This window comes from Phyllopteryx taeniolatus, chromosome 10 (assembly GCF_024500385.1).
Source record: "Phyllopteryx taeniolatus isolate TA_2022b chromosome 10, UOR_Ptae_1.2, whole genome shotgun sequence".
NCBI classification, from domain to species: domain Eukaryota; kingdom Metazoa; phylum Chordata; class Actinopteri; order Syngnathiformes; family Syngnathidae; genus Phyllopteryx; species Phyllopteryx taeniolatus.
The window spans coordinates 21,861,338-21,880,944 of NC_084511.1; the positions used below are offsets into that span (position 1 = coordinate 21,861,338).

General features: G+C 42.8%; 1 protein-coding gene across 6 annotated transcripts in view; it reads left to right on the top strand.

Annotated features, from left to right (window-relative positions):
* Positions 1 to 19,607, top strand: part of LOC133484313 (protocadherin-1-like) — a 144,679-nt gene that overhangs the window by 58,689 nt on the left and 66,383 nt on the right. For 5 of the 6 annotated variants that reach the window (XM_061786626.1, XM_061786632.1, XM_061786628.1 and 2 more), the window contains exon 4: positions 17,767 to 17,986. In XM_061786626.1, the coding sequence (XP_061642610.1) occupies positions 17,767 to 17,986 (220 nt within the window). The remainder of the gene's footprint in view (positions 1 to 17,766; positions 17,987 to 19,607) is intronic. The other variant, XM_061786627.1, reaches the window with a different exon arrangement.

Below are 19,607 nucleotides of genomic sequence, written 5' to 3' on the forward strand. Positions count from 1 at the left end.
AGAGAGGGTGAGAGAGAGCAAGAGAGAAATACAATGTGTGAGAGAGAAAGAGAGAGTGAGTGAATGTTAGTGTGAGTGAGTGAACGTGTGTGTGAGAGAGGGAGAGAAAGAGTGTTAGATTGTGAGGCGAGGGCGTGAGTGTCTGAGTGAGAGAGAGTTTGAGTGTGTGTGGTGTTTGTGTGTGTGAGAGAGAGAAAGAGTGTGTGAGTATGTTAGTGTGTGGGTGAATGCGTGTGACTGAGTGAGATATTAAATAAGTGTGTGTGAGAGATAGCTGTGAGGTGAGAGAGAGAGAGAGAGAGCATGTGAACATGTGAGTAAATGTGTTGTGTGAGAGTGTGTGTGTGCATACGTGTGCACACTAGAGAGATTCTGTGAGTGACAGTTTGTCACTGGGTGACTGAGTGAGTGCGTGTGTATGATACAGTGTGAGTATTGTTAGTGTATGTTTGCGTATGTGCACATTTTTATCTGTTTGTGTGTGTTCGTGTTAGTGCACGTGTGTGTTAGTGCGTGTGTGTGCATGCACATGTGTGAGCGTGTGTTTGTCTGTTTGTGTGTGTGTGTGTGTGTGTGTGTAAGGTCAATGTGACTTCCAGGGATTCCCCCTGTAGTGGGACAGGAGGGAGCGCTTGTTTTTTCCTCCTGTCTTGCCTTTGTTGCTCATCCATTGTTGACTTGTTTCCTTCCTCTTTTACAATATGTGTATACGAACAGTCTGCGTGTGTGTGTCTGAGAGATAGAGTGTGTAGGGGGTGTGTTCCCTGGGGAGGCCTTTAGCAGTCGCACCGTTGGTCCCCCACTTACGCACTTCCTGTCCCCGTCCTCCCACATCACAGCACAGGACGTGATGACATGACATCTGCATGTCTAGATAGGAACTGGATGGGACGCTCCAGGAAGTAGACACATCCTGCCATTAAACAAGAATCCTCAAGCAGGATTGTTGCAGGGGTCATCCATTTTCTATCGCGCTTGTCCTCATTCGGGGTACACCCTGGACTGGTCGTCATTTAATGTAAAAAAATACAGAGAAAAACATGCATTGAAAATTTACGTTCACACCCATGATCAATTCAGAGCCTGCAATGAAACTAACACGCATGTATCTTATGGGGGTAAAAAAGACTTGGCGAGAGAATTGGGATATAGACGGGATATTTATAGAGCGCTGCACACAAAGTGTTGTACATTATATAAAAATAAAACATAAAAGCAGTTAAACATGATACAAAGTAAAACAATGGATTAATAGCAATGTTAAAAAACAATAGAAACAATAAAACACAAACAGCACAGTCAACTGCTTGAGTTGAATTATCCATTGGAACTTTTAGAATCCAACAATTAGAGCAGAATTTTCAATAAAAATATGCAAAAAAAAGTGTTATTGGGGGGTAAAGGAGCAGCCTCAACAAAGGCTGTGTGTTGATCCATGACAAGATGGTGTGTGTAAGTGTGTAAACGTGCGTGTCCATTGCCATATCATGCGTGTTGTACATGTGTGTAACCTTCACTGGTATTTTTGTGTGGAACGAGCGCAATTTGATTTATGTGGCTGGACTGAGGTCGGTAGGAGAATCCTAATTCTTCACTCAAAGACCTGCTGTTCATTCCCACTCAAGTTTCCTTCCCTTTCTTCCTGCCTTTCGTCCTCCCACATGCTCCCACTCTGCTCATAAACTGAATTATTGATTGTCGTGTCATCATTCATAAGTGATCACCCTCCCACCTGGGTGTAGAGGAAGTCGTAGGAAGGATAAAGCGTGGATCCTGTGAGTGAGTCGTTTTCTCACGTACGCTTCACTCCACTCCCCTCTGGGCTCAGCTTTTGCCTTGACTTGCGAGCAATGACTTGAGTTAAGAGTGCACGTCAGGCTCTCTAGTGAAGTGGGGAAAAAAATGGAGCAAAAAAAGGTAGAACCTCAGTTCACTGACTAATCGGTTAACAAACATATTTTTTGCACAAATCACTTGTGCTTTCTCCCACGCAGCAGTGATTTGTTAAGGTAAGCAAAATAAGCTCTTCTTCACTGTTATCTAAAAATGAGCAAATGAGCAGCAGCCTTTTGTGATATCTTAAGGTAAGCAAAAGAAGTCCTCCCTCAAACAAATCAAGTGCTTCCTGACTGATGTTTTAAGGTGGGAAAAATGAGTGATTCCTTAGTGAAGTCTCAGGGTGAGCGAAAGAAACGCTCCCTCAGTGTCTTGTTCTTCAGTGACATTTGAAGTTGAGTAAAACAAGTGGTCCCTCAGTATGTTTTGCTGGCACTCACAGCACATGTTGTCTTAAGTTAAGCAAAACGAGTGCTCCCCGTGTCTTAGGGAAAGCAAATCAAGCACTCCCTCTAAAAGAAGTGCTCTGTCAGTACAAGCACTCCCTCAGTGATTTCACAAGGCGGGCAAAACCAACGCTCCCTCAGTGATGTCTAAAGGTGACAATAAACTGCGCTCCCTCTGATTTCTTAAAGTGAGCAAAACAAGCACTCCCTTAGTATGTCTTGCGGTAAGCAAGTGCTTCTTCAGTGATGTTTTAAGACTGAAATAGCGAGCGCCCCCTCACCTTGGTTTGTTAATCAGTGACGTATGACGGTGAGAAAAACAAGTGCTCCCTCTGTGATGTTTTACGGGATCAAAACGAGTGCTCCCTTAATGACGTTTTAAGGTGACGAACCAGTGCTTACTCACTCAGTGATGTCATTTGGTGCACAAAACAGATGCTCCCTCAATTATGTCTCAAGGGGAGCAAAATACGCACTGCCTTAATGATACACTACATACATTCGCACATCCTTGGGGTGCTGGTTGGCCTGGATGGGGGTGATGGTTGCGGGTCAATATTGCCCTGTGATATATAAAATGGGAATGTTTCCATCCGCTGGGAGGAGTGATATTTTGGTCATCAATATCTGACTCCTTCCAGTGTGCGTACATTCGGCTTAGCATTCACATGTGCCCTGGACGGCTGTTCAAACTCTGATTTTGTGCGACTTTAGCAGTTTAAAAAAAAATATATATTATTATTATTTGTATATTCTGAAATATAGTCATCATTCCACTGTATATTTTATTGTGTATGTTTTGTTTTGACTAAATTTTAGCATTAGGTTTCTTGCTGGACAGCGTTTCAAAGTAGGAATTTTCGTGTGACTTTAACAGCATATTTTTCAGATTCCCAGTTGTACTGTATCGTTTCATTGTATTTTATGTTTCTACATATTAGTTTCACATTAGCATTAACCATTCAGCTGGGAGAAGTCACACATTCGATATCACTTTTTTTCAGACTGATACCAGTACGAGTATTCACTCTTGAGTACTCACCGATACAGAGTACCAATACCACGTTATGTACGTTTGATACATAAAATTTCAATTAACAAAATGACAGACAACTGTGAACAAAGACTTTTCGTTCTTTCCGACGCACATGATTCCCTGATCTGCCAAACCGCCGCTGTATAGTGCCAACTAGTGGGTAGAAGGACTGACTTGATGTCAAATTTTGTATATTTTTTTTTGCCTTAAGTATCTGTGGCTGGTATCGGCTTGCACCAAGTACTCGATACCTTGAAATAAGGCCCAATACCTGGCATCAGTATCAGGACGATGACGAACGATTGTGTATCGTTACTGACTTCGGGCAATTGTGGACATTCAGTAGCAGGCAGCCATGTTACAATTACAGTAGGCTTAGCATTAGCATTAGCATTCCCGCAGAGCCTCTTCCTGGCCAGCCGTGACCATTCTTGGCAGGCTGGTAGTGGCTAATCCTGCCCGGACGCTAATGAACGCTGGCTGGCATCCACCACGCTGTGTTGTTATGAAGCCGTCCGCCAGCCATTTAGCCGCTGCTAGCGACTAACAACTAACAAGATTTGATTTTATATTGTGTTTAAAAAAAAAAAAAAACACTCTGTCCATTTTCCTGGTCGCCAGTCAATCGCAGGCAACTTTTGAAACCCAATAGACTGTCTGCCAGTCAGTCACAGGGCACATAGAGACAAATGATGTCCTAGTGGCCAGTTAATGTAATGACACATTTAGGCAAACAAGGATTCCAAGTCACATTTACCGCAATGAACAATTTAGTCCCCCCAATGTTTACATCATATTTCCTGTCTTTACATTTCAGGGCACTGACAAACTGTCAGCGTTTTCCGTCCTCTATTGTTTCCACACAATCGACCCGACCTCCCCACATACCGTCACAGCTCCGCGCCCCCTAACCCCCCCACGCACCTTCCCCCTTGCGGATATTTTTATCCACACGTATAGAAACGTGTTAACGTGCACCTGCGTTCACACGTGCAGCGAGTCTCGGTGATTTATCGACCGTACAGCGGCTTTTCCCAAATGCACTTCCTTTTTTGTAATATCTCCACAGAGTTGGCACACCCCCTGTTCTCTCCCACCTCCAAAAATGTAAAAGAAAAAAAAATCCCATTTCCAGGCGTGAATTAGCAAACATTGATGACGGCGCCTGTTCAAGGTCATTAAGCAACCACGATGGTGGACTCATTGAGCTTGATTAGCGCTGACCTCGTAAAGCCGCTTCACAGACAACACACTTTTAATTTATTTTAATCATCCGTGTGCAAATAAACACGCCTGGACAAATTAAAAACACAACCCATGGCTCATTGCAAATTTATTTCGGTGGCGAGAGGACAAACAGATCGAGAAGGTGGTGACGTAAAACGGACCAATCACGAGAGATGATCTCCGCGGCGTTCGACGCGCAGCAACTATTTTTGTCGGATGCACGGCAAGCTACGCAGAGGTGCTGCGCGGGGCAATTCGTCGGTCACGGGAAGCAATGGGGGCGTTGTCGGGCCACGCGACCGCGGGAGTATGAAGTGGCCTTAAATTGATTATGATTCAGTTGTTGGTCTGTAAAATGTCATAAAATTGGCAAAAATGTTGATCATTGTTTTCCAAAGTAAAAACAGATGTTTGCAAATGTCTTATTTTGATTCAACACAAAGACTACATATATTGGCGATTATTTACTGTTAAGAGGCTGAAATTCTGTGGATTAGGCCAATTTTAAGTTAAACAAGGTTTGAAAAAAGATTGATGATCAAAATATTTGTCGATTAATTGTATAATCTTTAGTTGTTGATTATTCGATTAATTGTTCTAAGTTGAAAACTTTCCTTGGGAAATAAAGGGAATTTATGGGAATAAACCCTGAAGCCCTATTAAAAAAGAAATATCCCAGTTAATTCACATAAATTCCCATGTAATGGTTCCAATTTGGAATATTTCTGCAATTTACCAGACATGTATTGGGAATTTATAAGACATTTTGTGCTCCATACACGGTTTCGAATGTTAGTTGCGCACGAGAGAGATTTTTTATTATTTTTTTGTATTGTGTAAAACGTTGGTATTACCATGTGATCGTTTGTTTTCAGGTGACGGTTGGGTACAGTATGGGAAGAAAATCCAAACAAAAAAGTGCTTTTCTTTGGTGTAAACAGGAAGTTGTGAAACTGAAAACGATGCTAACTGCTAGTGGTATATTCTCAGATGAACAAAATAATGTGCAATTAAGTAAAAATACATCTTTAATAATATGTGACAAGTTGAATCTTTTCTTTTTATGAAAATGCAATATACATAGCTTGTCCTCTTTTTAGTAAACAATCAATGCAGTCAAGTGCAGACTGAAAGATTCACAAATAAATGAAGTAAAATTATATATTGTTACTATAACAAATATTTGTGATCTATAACAACTTTCAAATATCTTTTCTTTTTAGGAAAGTGTAACTGATAGTTGGTCTTCTTTTTAGGAAACTATTGAATAATATTGTAGACGGACGGGTGAGGCGGCAACATTTTGAAGAGTGTGAAGCATTATGCACTAAAAGCGCTCATAATGACATTAGTTATTGCTTTGTCTCCATGTAAATGGTTTTAATCCAAATCCATGCATCCGATGCGCAACACATGCGTTTCCGTTTGGGTGACGTGACATCACTGATATTGTCGACATTTGGAAGTGAAATTCTTTTTCTGAAGTCTTTGTTTGTCTTTGTGGTGAGCTGATGAGTTTGTCACATGGTGGCTTAAACCTTGACTTTTCAGTGCACAAATGTTCCAAAAGTTACTCTTCCACGGACACAAAGCAAAATACTAAAATGCCATCGGGAATTTAACCTTTGACGCTTGTGGCAATAAGATACGATCAGCGTTGTTATTCTATCCTGACGCACACGTGTGTGATCGTTAAGTGCTTTCATTGTCACGTTCACCTTTGATCCCACACACTTTAAACTAAAGCGCCACGTCACTTTCTGCTAATGCTTCATTTCCTCTTAGCGTGTCACATGACGACACCCGCTACCTATTAGCATATATATGGGTAATTTTCATATATTTTGATTAATAATGGTAAAGACACAAATTTTATCTTCTAATTTAGCATTTTCTTTTGTTCTTTTTTTTATGCTATCTTGGTTTTATGTGTTAATGTCTGACATGCTGAAACAGCTATGCTGGAAGTCCCATTTTCTAAAAGTTATTGATGATTTAAAATTTTAGGCCATAATAGTAAGTACAATCAAGAGATAATTACACTGATATCATGGCAATCCAATGCAAATGTCATCTGAACAAGATTTCTTAAACTTGTATGGGAAAAATATTTTGCCAAAGCTGTGTTGATAGAAACCATTGACAGCAAATGGTGCATAAAGGTCAATACATACACAGCTTCATAAAAATAATGTCGATCGCACAATTTACATGCATTGCCCTTCAAACTCTTAAGTCCATAAATTATCTTAACTAATTAAAATCATGACACTGTTGTCTTTATTCATTCATAAAAACGGTAAATTCATGCAATTGTTTTGAGACTTTCACAAATTCATACATAGTATCTAAGAAATAACGCCATTTATTTTGCTGTTCGCTATTGTGTGAAAGCAAAATGGATGCCACATCCTATCACTTCTGATCATTAAGATGCATTTGAGTTAATTTTCATATTAAAGCCATTTGCATCTTCAGAAAACATGCATATTGTGTGATTTCATTTGGGACACATGAGAGTAAAGACATTTTGCCATTAAAAGTTTGTAAAATAATACTTTAGAAATTTTTTTTCCCCCACAGAAACCATTACAGTATTATCGTTTGAATGATAAAAACTGCCAATTATTCAAATACTCATCAGTAAAATTCATTGATTTTCAATATTAAATTCAGTGGTGTGTGTCTTTACCGCTCTTCCCTGAGCTATCACCTTGCCGTAGTGGAGGGCTTTGTGTGTTACACTGATCCTTTGAGCTAGGTTGTCGGGGGCTTAATGCCCCTGGTAAGCTCACCCATGGCAAACATGTCCTAGGTGAGGGACTACACATAGCACGGCTCTAAAACAACCCTATGATGTACAACGACTGTGGATTATGTTCTCCCCTGCCTGGACGTGGGTCACCGTGGCCTCCCTCTGGAGCCAGGCCTGGAGGTGGGGCTCGATGGTGAGCGCCTGGTGGCTGGGCCTGCACCCATGGGGCCGGGGTGGGCACAGCCCGAAGAGGCAACGTAGGCCCCACTTCCCATGGGCTCACCACCTGTGGGAGGGGCCAAGGGAGTTGGGTGTGTAAAGAGCTGGGTGGCAGCTGAAGGTGAGGACATTGGTGGCCTGACCCCCAGGTACAGAAGCTGGCTCTTGGAATGTGGAATGTCACCTCTCTGGCAGGGAAGGAGCCTGAGCTGGTTTGCGAGGTCGAGAAATTCGGACTAGCTGGGGACTCCTACTGGGGACTCCCTCGTTCTGCGGAGGCACTTCAATGCTCATGTGGGCAATGACAGTGAGACCTGCAAGGACGTGGTAGTGTCATCGCACTTGTGGCCGCATGTTTTGGAGACTAAAGAGAGGGGGGCAGCTGTAAACCGATCACCACCTGGTGGTGTGTTGGCTCCAATGGCGGGGAAGATCCTGGTCCAAACTGGCAGACCCAAACGCATTGTGAGGGTCTGCTGGGAATGTCTGGCAGAATCCCCTGTCAAAAGGAGTTTGAACTCCCACCTCTTGCAGAACTTCGTCCACGTCCTGGCGGAGGCAGGAGACATCGGAATGGACCATCTTCCGCGCCTCCATTGCTGAGGCGGCCGACCGGAGCTGTGGCCATAATGTGTCTGTCAAGGTGGCAATCACCGAACCCGTTGGTGGACCTCAGCGGTGAGGGATGCCATCAAGCTGGAAAAGGAGACTTTTTTTGACCTTTCGGACTGCGGAGGCAGGCAGCTGATTTGTACCAGTAGATCAGGCAGAATGCAGCTTTGGTGGTTGCTGAGGTAAAAAGTTGGGCATGGGAGGAGTTCGGTGAGTCTATGGAGAATGACTTCCAGATGGCTTTGAGGAAATTTTGGAAATTTGGCTGGTGTGCCTTCTCCGTGTCAGGGATGAGAGCCTGACCCAAGTGGAGGAGCTTTAGTATCTTGAGGTCTTGTTCACGAGGGAGGGAAGAGTGGAGCGGGAACTCGAAAGGCGCATCTGTGCAGCGTCTGCAGTAATGCGTATTCTGTATCGGTCTGTCGTGGTGAAGAAGGAGCTGAGCCGAAAGGCAAAGTTCCCAATTTACCAGTCGATCTATGTTCCCACCCATACCAATGGTCACAAGCTATGGGTCGTGACCAAAAAAAAAAAAACATGATCACAGGTACAAGCGGTCAAAATTAGTTTCCTCTACAGGGTGTACGGGCTCTCCCTTAGAGATAGTGTGAGAAGGTTGGTCATCCGGGAGGAAAAAACATTTTTACCATGTCGTGACAGTCATTTTGCTAATCCTCAGAGCACGCCATTGTATGGACAACCCCATACACCGCTCTCTCTCTCTCTCTCTCTCTCTCTCTCTCTCTCTCTCTCTCTCTCTCTCTCTCTCTCTTTCTCTCGGATTAAACAGTACCACAAAGAAACATGACTGTTGCATATATTAAATTAAACGCCGTACCTGCAGTGTGCTGCTTTGGACTGATAGCGTTGCTTTAAGCTGCTTTAGTGTGCGTGCGTGTGTGTGTGTGTATAAGAAGATGCACAAAAGGAGGCCTGTGATGTTTGAGTGACAGCGGAGAGGCGTCAGCAGCTCTTGAATGCGCACATTCAGACAAAAAAAGCGTAGAGTCGCCGTTCGTCCGTTTTTCGTAGAGCCTTTTTTTTTTCCACCCTGCTGTCAGCCGTTGGTGCTGCGTTCTGGTTCTGTCCGGACATTTGAGCGACGCCGCACAGAGCAGCCAGGCAGCAAATTGAAAAATAGCAGCGGAGAAAAGAGATTTACTGCTTCTTTTTCCCTCTTACTTGTGTGTGTGTGTGCGTGCGTGCGTGCGTGCGTGTGTGTGTGCACATGTGCGTGTGTGTGTGTGTCGCCTGTGAGTTCATCGGATTGCTGTGTCAGTGTCAACATGCACACACACACGCACACACACACACACACACACACACTCCTGCGGGGCAGACAAATGTTGGCGTTCTACTGAACTCTGGAACTAGATGATGGACTCAGCTGACCTGTTTTGTTTGAGTGCATGTGTGTGTATGTGTGTGTAAAATGTCACTGTCAACACACACACGCACACACAGGCTACTCAACACATGAGACTCAGCTGGCCTGCTTTGTTTGTATGTGTGGCAAGGGTTGTTGTCAAAGCACTCACTCATATTCACACACACACACACACACGCACACACACTCTTTCTCTCTCTCTCTCACCCACACTCGCACATAGACATGCACACACACTTCACACAAACACACGCGCACACGTCATCACGGTTCATCAGCTAATCCAAATAATTGCTAAACTTCCACTCCGATCATTTTCATCCTTTTCCATTTCGCCTGATTAACTCGCAGGATTTTCTTCTCCCCTCTTCTCAGGTTTCCCCCGACCTCCGGCAAATTAGCGTTTTGACAAGAACGCCTGGGAGGGCCAACATTAAAGTGGCTAATGCTAACCCTATCGCTCTGCACTCCCCCGACCTCGAGCGAGTCGTTTCCAAGACGTTCACGCTTGACGAGCGCCTCGGCTTCTGTCGGACAATCTGCCTTTGATGCTAAAGCCACTTTCCCGCGCGCCGCCTTTTAAACACGCTCATATGACGGAATCACGGTGCGCATGTGACTAAACTGGTAGAGTGTGAGGTTTTCAGCATGTTACAAATGCAGAATGTTTGTTGATGGTCGTTCCATGGTGTTTCAAGTCAATTCCAAATCTTCTCCATGATTAGCAGCAATCAGCAATTCAGGCCTGACTAGTTTGCTGCCTAAATGGGTTTCAGTAACTAAAGAGAGAGTCGTCATCTTTTTTGTTGATGGTCTTTCAATGGAGTATCAATTAGTTATCTTTTGTCATTAGCAGCAACCAACACTTCAGGCCCAACTAGTTTGCTAAAGTGGTAGTTTGCAACCCGCTGAGGTGCTGTTAGTAAAGAGGGAGAGAGTTGTAATCTTGTTTGTTGATGGTCTTTCAATAGTGTATCGATAAGTCAATTCCTGATCTTTTCCATCTTTTGCAGCACCAGCTATTCAGGCCCGACTAGTTTGCTGCATACATTGATTGCTGTTACTAAAGAAGGATAGAGTTGCAAGCTTGTTGGTTAACGGTCTTAAGTGGTGTGTCAATTAGTCAATTCCTGATCTTCCCCATGATTAGCAGCAGTCAGCGCTTCAAGCCTAACTAGTTTGGTGCCTAAACAGGTTGATGTTACTAAAGAGGGAATATAGTAATCATTTGTTGATGGTCTTTCAGTGGTGTATCAGTTAATCAATTCCTGATCTTTTTTTGTGATTAGCAGCAACCAGCACTTCAGCCCCGACTAGATTGCTGTAGTGCTAGTCTGCAACCCGTTTAGTTGCTATAAGTAAAGAAGGAGACAGTCGTAATCTTGTTTGTTGATGGTCCTTCAATGGTTTATTGATTTGTCGATTCAGTCTTTTCCATCACTAGCAGAAGGCACTAGAACTTCAGGTCCAACTAGTTTATAGCCTAAACAGGCTGCTTTTAAAAAAGAGGTACAGAGCTGTAATCTATTAACTTGTTCGTTGTTGGACGGTTATCGATTTGTCAAATTCTAATTGTTTTCATCAGTGGCCGCAACCAGCAGGGGGCACAACTAGTTCAGACCCAACTAATTTTTACTAATTACTATCAAAATGAAGTTAGAAAATTCAGCCACAAAAGCCTGTTTCACTTAGCAACATCAAATTTGTGCCTCATTAGTAGACTCACAAAAAAGTCTCAACAAGCATGGATGAAAAGACATAGGAAGTCCGACATTTTGGTTTGAAACATTTTAGGCTCATTTTGCCTTTATCCACGGATCATTCAAAGACAAACTTCAAGAGAATTTGTCCAATTGCTATCAAATTCTAACAGACAGACAGACTGGTGACGCCCCCTACTGGCACTAACGTCTGTGGCCTTCTTACGAGTGCCTTCATAAGTCAGAGAACATGCTGGAATAACATGGACACATCTGCATAGTCCAAAATAGGCATCTCCCAGAAGAGTTTGATTCTGCGATCGGCCTCAATCTGGTGTACAGCTCACACACACACACACACACACACACACACACACTCAACCACCTTCTGACAGCACACACTCAGACGTGCTCTCACTCACTCACTCACTCACTCACTCACTCACTCACTCACATTCTTCATTTGTGTTTCCTCCTTATTCATCCTGCACTTGGACTGATGTGGCGCTGTTTGTGGAATTATGGGATGTCGCAGCGCTTGACGTAGGCCGCCTGTTTGTGTGTGTGTGTGTGTGTCTGTCTGTGTATGCGAGTTGGTGTGTGCACATGCATACTTGATAAGCACACACTTTTATAAGCATGCACAATGCAGCCTCACACACTCTTATCTCCCACGCAGAGGTAATGAGGAGCTGACACACACACACACAGCCGGTGCGTTATCTCCTGCTTTGTGGCTCGGCTGACAAACAGCCGGCGAGGCGTCGTACGTTTCTCCTCTCGCGACTGCGTTTTAATCATCAGCGGGCCACCTCCACCACTTATTCTTACTCCTCCTGTTCCTCCACCACTACTTCTTTTTCCTCCTCCTGCACTTCCTCTTCCTTCTCAAGTCTTCACGCAGTCATTCTAGCCTCTCTCGTGTGTGTAGAAATATGGCGTTTTTCCGAGTCAAAATGGAGGCACCCACCACTTGCTTTCACAAAAATCCGATTCCCCATTTTAACTGAATTTCTTTCCTCTTTTGCTTAAAGCAAAACATTATTGTCCCCCCGCCCCCCACCCCCTTTTGGGATTTGCTTTACTTCTCCTGATGCCAAGCAAGCTTAGAAACTGCGTTTCCCCCAGCATTAACTTACATCAACTTGACTTTAAATGTAGCTCCTGTTTGTCAAGGCAAGGCTAAACTAAGCTAGGCTACGTGTTATTCCTGGTAGGCTAGTCTAAACTGAGCTACGGTTTCCTCCTGCTAGGCTAGGTTAAGTTGAGCTAGGCTAAGTGTCATTCCCGCGAGTCTAGGCCAATGTTTCCTAATGTTTATTGAACTGAAACCAATATTTTATGTCAGAAAAATCTCACTGCACTCCACCCCAAAAATGGCACAAACAATACTTATTTTTTATGTAAATGTGTTTGTTAGTTTTTTAGTTTGTTTTTAATTAATTACAATAAATCAACAAAAATGAATAAAAAATAAATCCATACAAAATTAATAAATACCTTTTAATTGAACAATGCTGAACAAAATTAACTCAAATATTATTACCCATAATCGCTTAGTGCAGTGGTTCTTAATTTTATTTTTTCTCTAAATACCACCAAAAAAACCCCCCAAAAACTCAAAGTACCACCATAGTTATCAAAACTTAAATACTGTTGCGTAGTAAGCCCAAGTTTTCATCGTTTTATTTCTAAAAATCATATCTAGTTTTAACGTTAACAACAAGCTTGAATATAGAAAAAAAAACTATTCGAATAATGATTTATTTAAAATGTATTGCACATTAAAGTGAAATAAGAATAGTACCTCAATAAATGATTAAAAACACATTTCTTAGAGATTAAATGCAAATGTATTGAATTTAAAAGTTAAATACAATTGACCTGGAGTTTGGCATTGATTCTTTCACATACCAGTAGAGAGAGCCACCAGTGCAGCCAGACTTGGGAATTGCTTAGTGAATTCACCAACTGTTTGTTTGGTCATAGCAGCGAGCACGTGCTACGTTGCAGACTAACATAGAGGCGCGAGTGGGCGTCCTGCAAAAGGGGGCGTAGAGGAATGCTTCCCGGGGTGACTGTGAGGTTGAGGGTTTTTTTTTTCTGACGTTGTTTAGCTCGGCGCTGAGATGCTGCAGATAGCTGAGATGACTTATTCTATTTACAGCAAACAAACACACGCTGGCGCACAAGTACAAAAGGACAAAAACAAAGAAGGATTTGTCACGGTGTGCATGTGTGTGTGTGTGTGCATGTGTGGGGTTGGGGGGGGACACAAGTACGTACTCACACTCTGTACTAAAGAAGTTCAGGTGCTTGTGTAAAAAAACAAAACAAAAAAAAACAAAAAAACTCCAGGAAAAGTAGATGCAGAGTGAACCCCACATATTCACCGTTTGGCATTCGCTTATTCACAATTTATGGGCAGGAAAGTGTCCTCTGGTATTTGCTGAGGAAGTTAAATTGACAAATGTAGTCCTTTACCGGCATCTAGTCCTTTTTTCCGCCAGGTAGAGCACAGAAACCTGAAAAATGTATAAAAGTACCGCAATGATGTATTTGTACTTAGTTACTGCCCGCCACTGGTGTGTGTATGTGTGAGAGATAGAGGCGGGTGAGGAATCCTCATGATTTGTGCATCTGAGTTCCGGTTCTTTCTGTCTTGCTGTTTATATCCAAGCGCTGATTTCTATCCCACAGTAGGAAGCAGGAAATGGGAAGTGTTTATTAATAACAGGCTGCAACACATCCAAATCCGCCACTAACATGCCTGCGTTTGTGTGTGTGTGTGTTTGTGTGTGTGTGTGTGTGTATGTGTCGGGGCGCCGAACTGCCACCAAAGGGGTTTGGGTTTGTTTCCTGTTGTGATGGAGTTGAAGGGGGGGTTGTGAAGGCGACGAAAGGGAAGTGGTACTCAACATTACTCGACATTTGTACGTTGACATTTGTAACAAACAGTTGTTACTCTACATTTGATACTTGAATTGTTTTTATTGATATTTGTTACTAAACTATATTTTTTAACTCTACACCTGCTAATCAAAATTTGTACATTTAAATTTTTACCTCTACAATTTTTACTCACTGACCATTTGTTACGGAAATTTAGTTATTCGACATTTGTTAGTGAACATTTGTTACCAAACATTTATTATCTAACATTTGTTTGTGAATATTTGGTACTCTCCACCTGTTACCCAACATTTTGTTAATTTGTCATGTCAACATTATTTGACATTTGTTACTGAACATTTGTTACTCTTTTTTTTCATTTTTATTTTATTTTTATTATTATTTTTTTTTATTACTAAACATCTCGCACCAAATCCTCAGAGGTGTCACAGTTGGCGACCGCTTGTTGGTACCGCCGGTTTGATTCCGCTCACCACAACTTCCAACAAAGGTCCTGGACTGCAGACAGTGGCCATTTCAACAAAAATACAAAGCGACAAAAGACGTTTTGGTGCTGTTTGAAACGTTTCAGGGTCCTGACGAGGATGACACTAGTTTCCATAGTTACCAAGTATCTGGCCAGCCGAGGATGCTACTGTTTATCTGCCTAGCCCCATTCAGGTGCGTGTGTGTGCTCATTTGTGCATGTGTGTGTATCTGGCTCAGTGCGCATGTGTGTCCTGCAGCGCTACATGGACAGCTAATTGTATTTTAATTATAAAAGCATCAAGTCAGACAGCTTCCTCCTCCTCCACAAAGACAAAGTCAATGAAGCGTCAAAGTTTGTTTTCAGCCTGCTGCTTTTATGCAAACTAGCTCGTCGCCTTCAGATGACATTTAAACTCCAAATTAACTCCGCTTTGCCAACTAAAAGGTGGCGGGTAAGACTTGGAGTCACCGTGTTGCATTTTGGCATGTTTTAAGTCGACTGTTACACGCATTGATTGATAGCCGGACAGACAAAATTGTCCCTGTCGGGTATCTGCATGGACGCCTATTCGCTAGTTGTGTCGTTATATATTTTCACAAACTCCGATATAGTTTTAAACTTTGTTCAATTTCCTTTGTTGTTTTTGACTGGAGTAAACATATCTTTACTAAGCAGGTACGACATTTTCAAGACCCAAGAAAAACCCAACCTTCCCTCAGCACAATTAATCGAATTTTAATCGTGATCACGATTTTAACTGCCACAATTAAATTAACCTGACAATGACATTTACATTTTAAAACGCAGGCTTTGCTGCATACCTAATGAAGCACTTTCTCAACCAGTAGTCAGCCAACCACCAGGGGGCGAACGCATCGTTAAGGCTTTATTAAGCTGGCTAAATAACAAGGCAGTGCACCCTGAAGCAGGAGCTTAAAGTCACTCGGTAGAATGATTAAAGAGAGTCGTGTCAACAGAAGAAAGTACAGCAAAAATTGGAAATGAGGAGCGTCATCGTGAGGAGCTAGTTTTTTGAACGGGATCAACATCTGTTGTCTGGACATTTTTTGATTTAAGGCAAGTGATGTTAAAGAAGAAATCATGTAAAGAGTGCAGCAGGGTAACACAACTAATCTGTGCAATCATCTGAAAATGTCAGAAAAATGGTCAAAACACTGGACAAGAAATACTGCATATGTGTTCCCCTTACGCAAGTAATTCTCCAAAGTGGCATTACCTATACTGTATAAAAAATGTCAGGGAAATAAAGAGGGAAATCACAACTGTCGAGTTCTTTGCAACCACGACTGACCTGTTGTTAAGCAGAACAATGGGGCCATACCTGTCGTGACTTTTCACTGTATCGATGGGAATTTTCAAATTAATACTCAGTGCTTGAAGCCTAATGCGGCCGCCATTTCTGTATAAGATGAAATTGCTTCCATTCAGTTTCACAGATTCGGTTATCCCTTTGTAAATTTAAAATGCTTGTGTAAATTTTATGTTTTATGATCGATCATTTATTCTTAGTTTGTTTCATTTTGCATTGAACATTTTACATATTGTATGTTGAAAATTATTCATTCCTTCATTCATCTTCCGTTCCGCTTATCCTCACTGGGGTCGCAGGCGTGCTGGAGCCTATCCCAGCCAACTTTGGGCGAGAGGCGGGGTACACCCTGAACTGGTTGCCAGCCAATCGCAGGGCACATATAAACAAGCAACCATTCGCAGCCACATTCACACCTACGGGCAATTTAGACTCTTCAATTAACCTACCATGCATGTTTTTTTGGGATGTGGGAGGAAACCGGAGTACCCGGAGAAGACCCACGCAGGCACGGGGAGAACATGCAAACTCCACACAGGCGGGGCCGGGATTTCAACCGCGGTCCTCAGAACTGTGAGGCGGCTGTGCTAACCAGTCGTACACTGTGCCATGTTGAAAATTATCCATCCATCCATCCATCCATTTTCTGAGCCGCTTCTCCTCACTAGGGTCGCGGGCGTGCTGGAGCCTATCCCACCTGTCATCGGGCAGGAGGCGGGGTACACACTGAACTGGTTGCCAGCCAATCGCAGGGCACATACAAACAAACAACCAGTCGCACTCACAGTCACACCTACAGGCAATTTAGAGTCTCCAATTAATGCATGTTTTTGGGATGTGGGAGGAAACCGGAGTGCCCGGAGAAAACCCACGCAGACACGGGGAGAACATGCAAACTTCACACAGGCGGGGCCGGGGACGCTCTAACCAGTCGGCCACCATGCCGCATGTTGAAAATTAGTGTAATAAAAACACAGATGTTTTACCTAACATCCAGCCATCCATTTTCCAAGCCGCTTATCCTCACAAGGGTCGCGGGAGCGCTGGAGCCTATCCCAGCTATCATCGGGCTGGAGGCGGGGTACACCCTGAACTGGTTGCCAGCAAATCGCAGCGCACATAGAAACAAACAACCATTCGCAATCACATTCACACCTACGGGCAATTTAGAGTCTTCAATCAACCTACCATGCATGTTTTTGGGATGTGGGAGGAAACCGGAGTGCCCGGAGAAAACCCACGCAGGTACGGGGAGAACATGCAAACTCCACACAGGCGGGGCAGGCGATTGAACCCTGGTCCTCAGAACTATGAGGTAGACATTCTAACCAGTCAACCATCGTGCTGCCGTTTTACCTAACATGATAAATATTTGTGATTAATAATGATTACTACAATATTGATCAAAATAATCGTTATTATCATTTAAGGAATATTTGTGCAGCCCTATAGGCTATATGACTCAATGGGGTTTGTCGTTTGTTAGTTATTGACAATGTTACTAAATCCCGACACTTGTTGGTCATGTTTTTAGGCGAAAAATTGCACTAATTGCACATCAAGAAAGCTTTCGTCGCAACTTTTAATTTGACATGATTGGATGTGGTTTGTGTTTTGCAGATTTTGTACTTGGTTATTGAATATGGACACTTTGTTGTTTTTTGGTCAATGCATCATTTTACAAGGGCATATCACCAAAATAATCTTAGACCTTGAAAGCTTTCGACACGGCCTTCAATATGATATGTGACTTGATGTGGTTTGCCATTTGTCAATTTCTTTTGACATCGTTTATGATGTCGTTAATAATGTAACAATGTCTCATCTCCTTCCCAGCAGCCGCATCGCCGGGTAACCTTCTCCACGGCCAACCAGGCGCCGGACCTGCAGGACGCGTCCCAGCACAGCTACTACGACAGCGGACTGGACGAGTCGGAGACGGTCAGCTCCAAGTCTTCCTCCGGGCCTCGGATCGGCCCGCTGGCACTGCCCGAGGACCACTACGAACGCACCACACCCGACGGCAGCATCGGCGAGATGGAGCACCCCGAGAACGGTGAGTCTCCTTTTTCATCCTCGCCGCATCATTTGACGATGTTTACGACGGCAGATGGCGGGAATCCCGTCGTCTAATCGGATTCCCGACATTCCCGCGCAACACAATCAATATGCAACATAATCAAGTCCCACGGCTCAGCGCATTAACATCACAATTATGCAAATGACGGCCGGTCCAACCTTCCATCAGCTCCACTTAAGGATCCACAGGGGGAGCATCGTCGGGGAAACTGGAATTGGGTTTGCGCTCGTTAATGTTTTTATCAGCCCGACAACAACGTGTCAGCTTGCTTTGTGTGCGTGCCCTGTTAAATGTGGCGACTTGGAACGCTAACAGGCAAAAAAATATTGTCAAAATAATTGCAGATCAAGAAAGCCTTCGTCACGTCCCTTAATTTGTTATGTGACTCCATTTTGTTTGTTGGTTTTACGTTGTTACTGGATCTCTATTGTGTGATTGGTGACATATTCAAGCAAAATAGTAAAGTATTTTGATCATTTCCTCAATATACCAGGGTATATTGTAAAAATAACAGCATATCTAGAAAGCATTCGTCACAGGCTTTGATTTGATATACTACGACACAATGTGGTTTGTTTTTTGTCATTATTTTTACCTTGTTACTGAAACTCTCATTGTGTGAATAGTGACGTACGGGAGCAAAATATACATGTTTTTTGCTCATTTCGTCATCATACAAAGGCCTACTGCCAAAATAGTTGCAGATCGAGAAAGTGTGATTTTGTGTGATTGGTGACGTATTTGGGCAAAATACAAGTTTTTTTGATAATTTTATCATCATCGAAGGATATATCGCAGACATAATTGCAGATCTGGAAAGCCTTCGTCGCGGCCTTGGATTTGATATATTACTGCATTTCATTCTAAATCGAGAAAGCCTTAATTTGAAATGTGACTGTGTTTTTTCGGTTGTACATTTTAGACCTTTAAACTGAATCAATTTTCTGATAGGTGACATTTTTAGGTCATTGCATCGCCATACTATCGTAAAAAGAATTGCAGATTTAGAAAGTGTTCTCCATAGACGGATTAATATACGACTCAATTTGGTTTGTTGTTTGTCAATTTTTTTTCTCACCTTGTTACTGAATCTCTTTGTTGTGTAATTGGCGAGATGTTGAAGAATGAAAGCCTTTTTTTTTTCATTCATACGAGGGCGTATTGCCAATCTAATTGCAGATCTACAAAACCTTCGTTACGGGCTTTGATTTGATATGTGACTTGATGTGCTTTGTTTTGTTTTTTTGTTTTTCTTAATCTCTTTCTGTGATTGGTAAAATTTTAAAACAAAAAGCATCAACATACAACTATTTTGATGTCTTCTAATAGTGAAATTAAGAGTGTCTAACTGGAAGTAACTTTGCGATGCTTAAGAGCCCTATAGTGTCAACTTAATTAGGCTTAGTTATAAGTTTACTGTAATTGGTTCACAGTTGAGTTATTGTCCTGGTGGTCAATCACTTTAGACTGGAAGTCTTTGTTTGGTTTTGTCCATCCATCCATTTTCTACCTCTTATCCGAGGTCGGGTCGCGGGGACAGTAGCTTTAGCAGGGACGCCCAGACTTCCCTCTCGTGCCTGGAAGACCTCACCAGGGA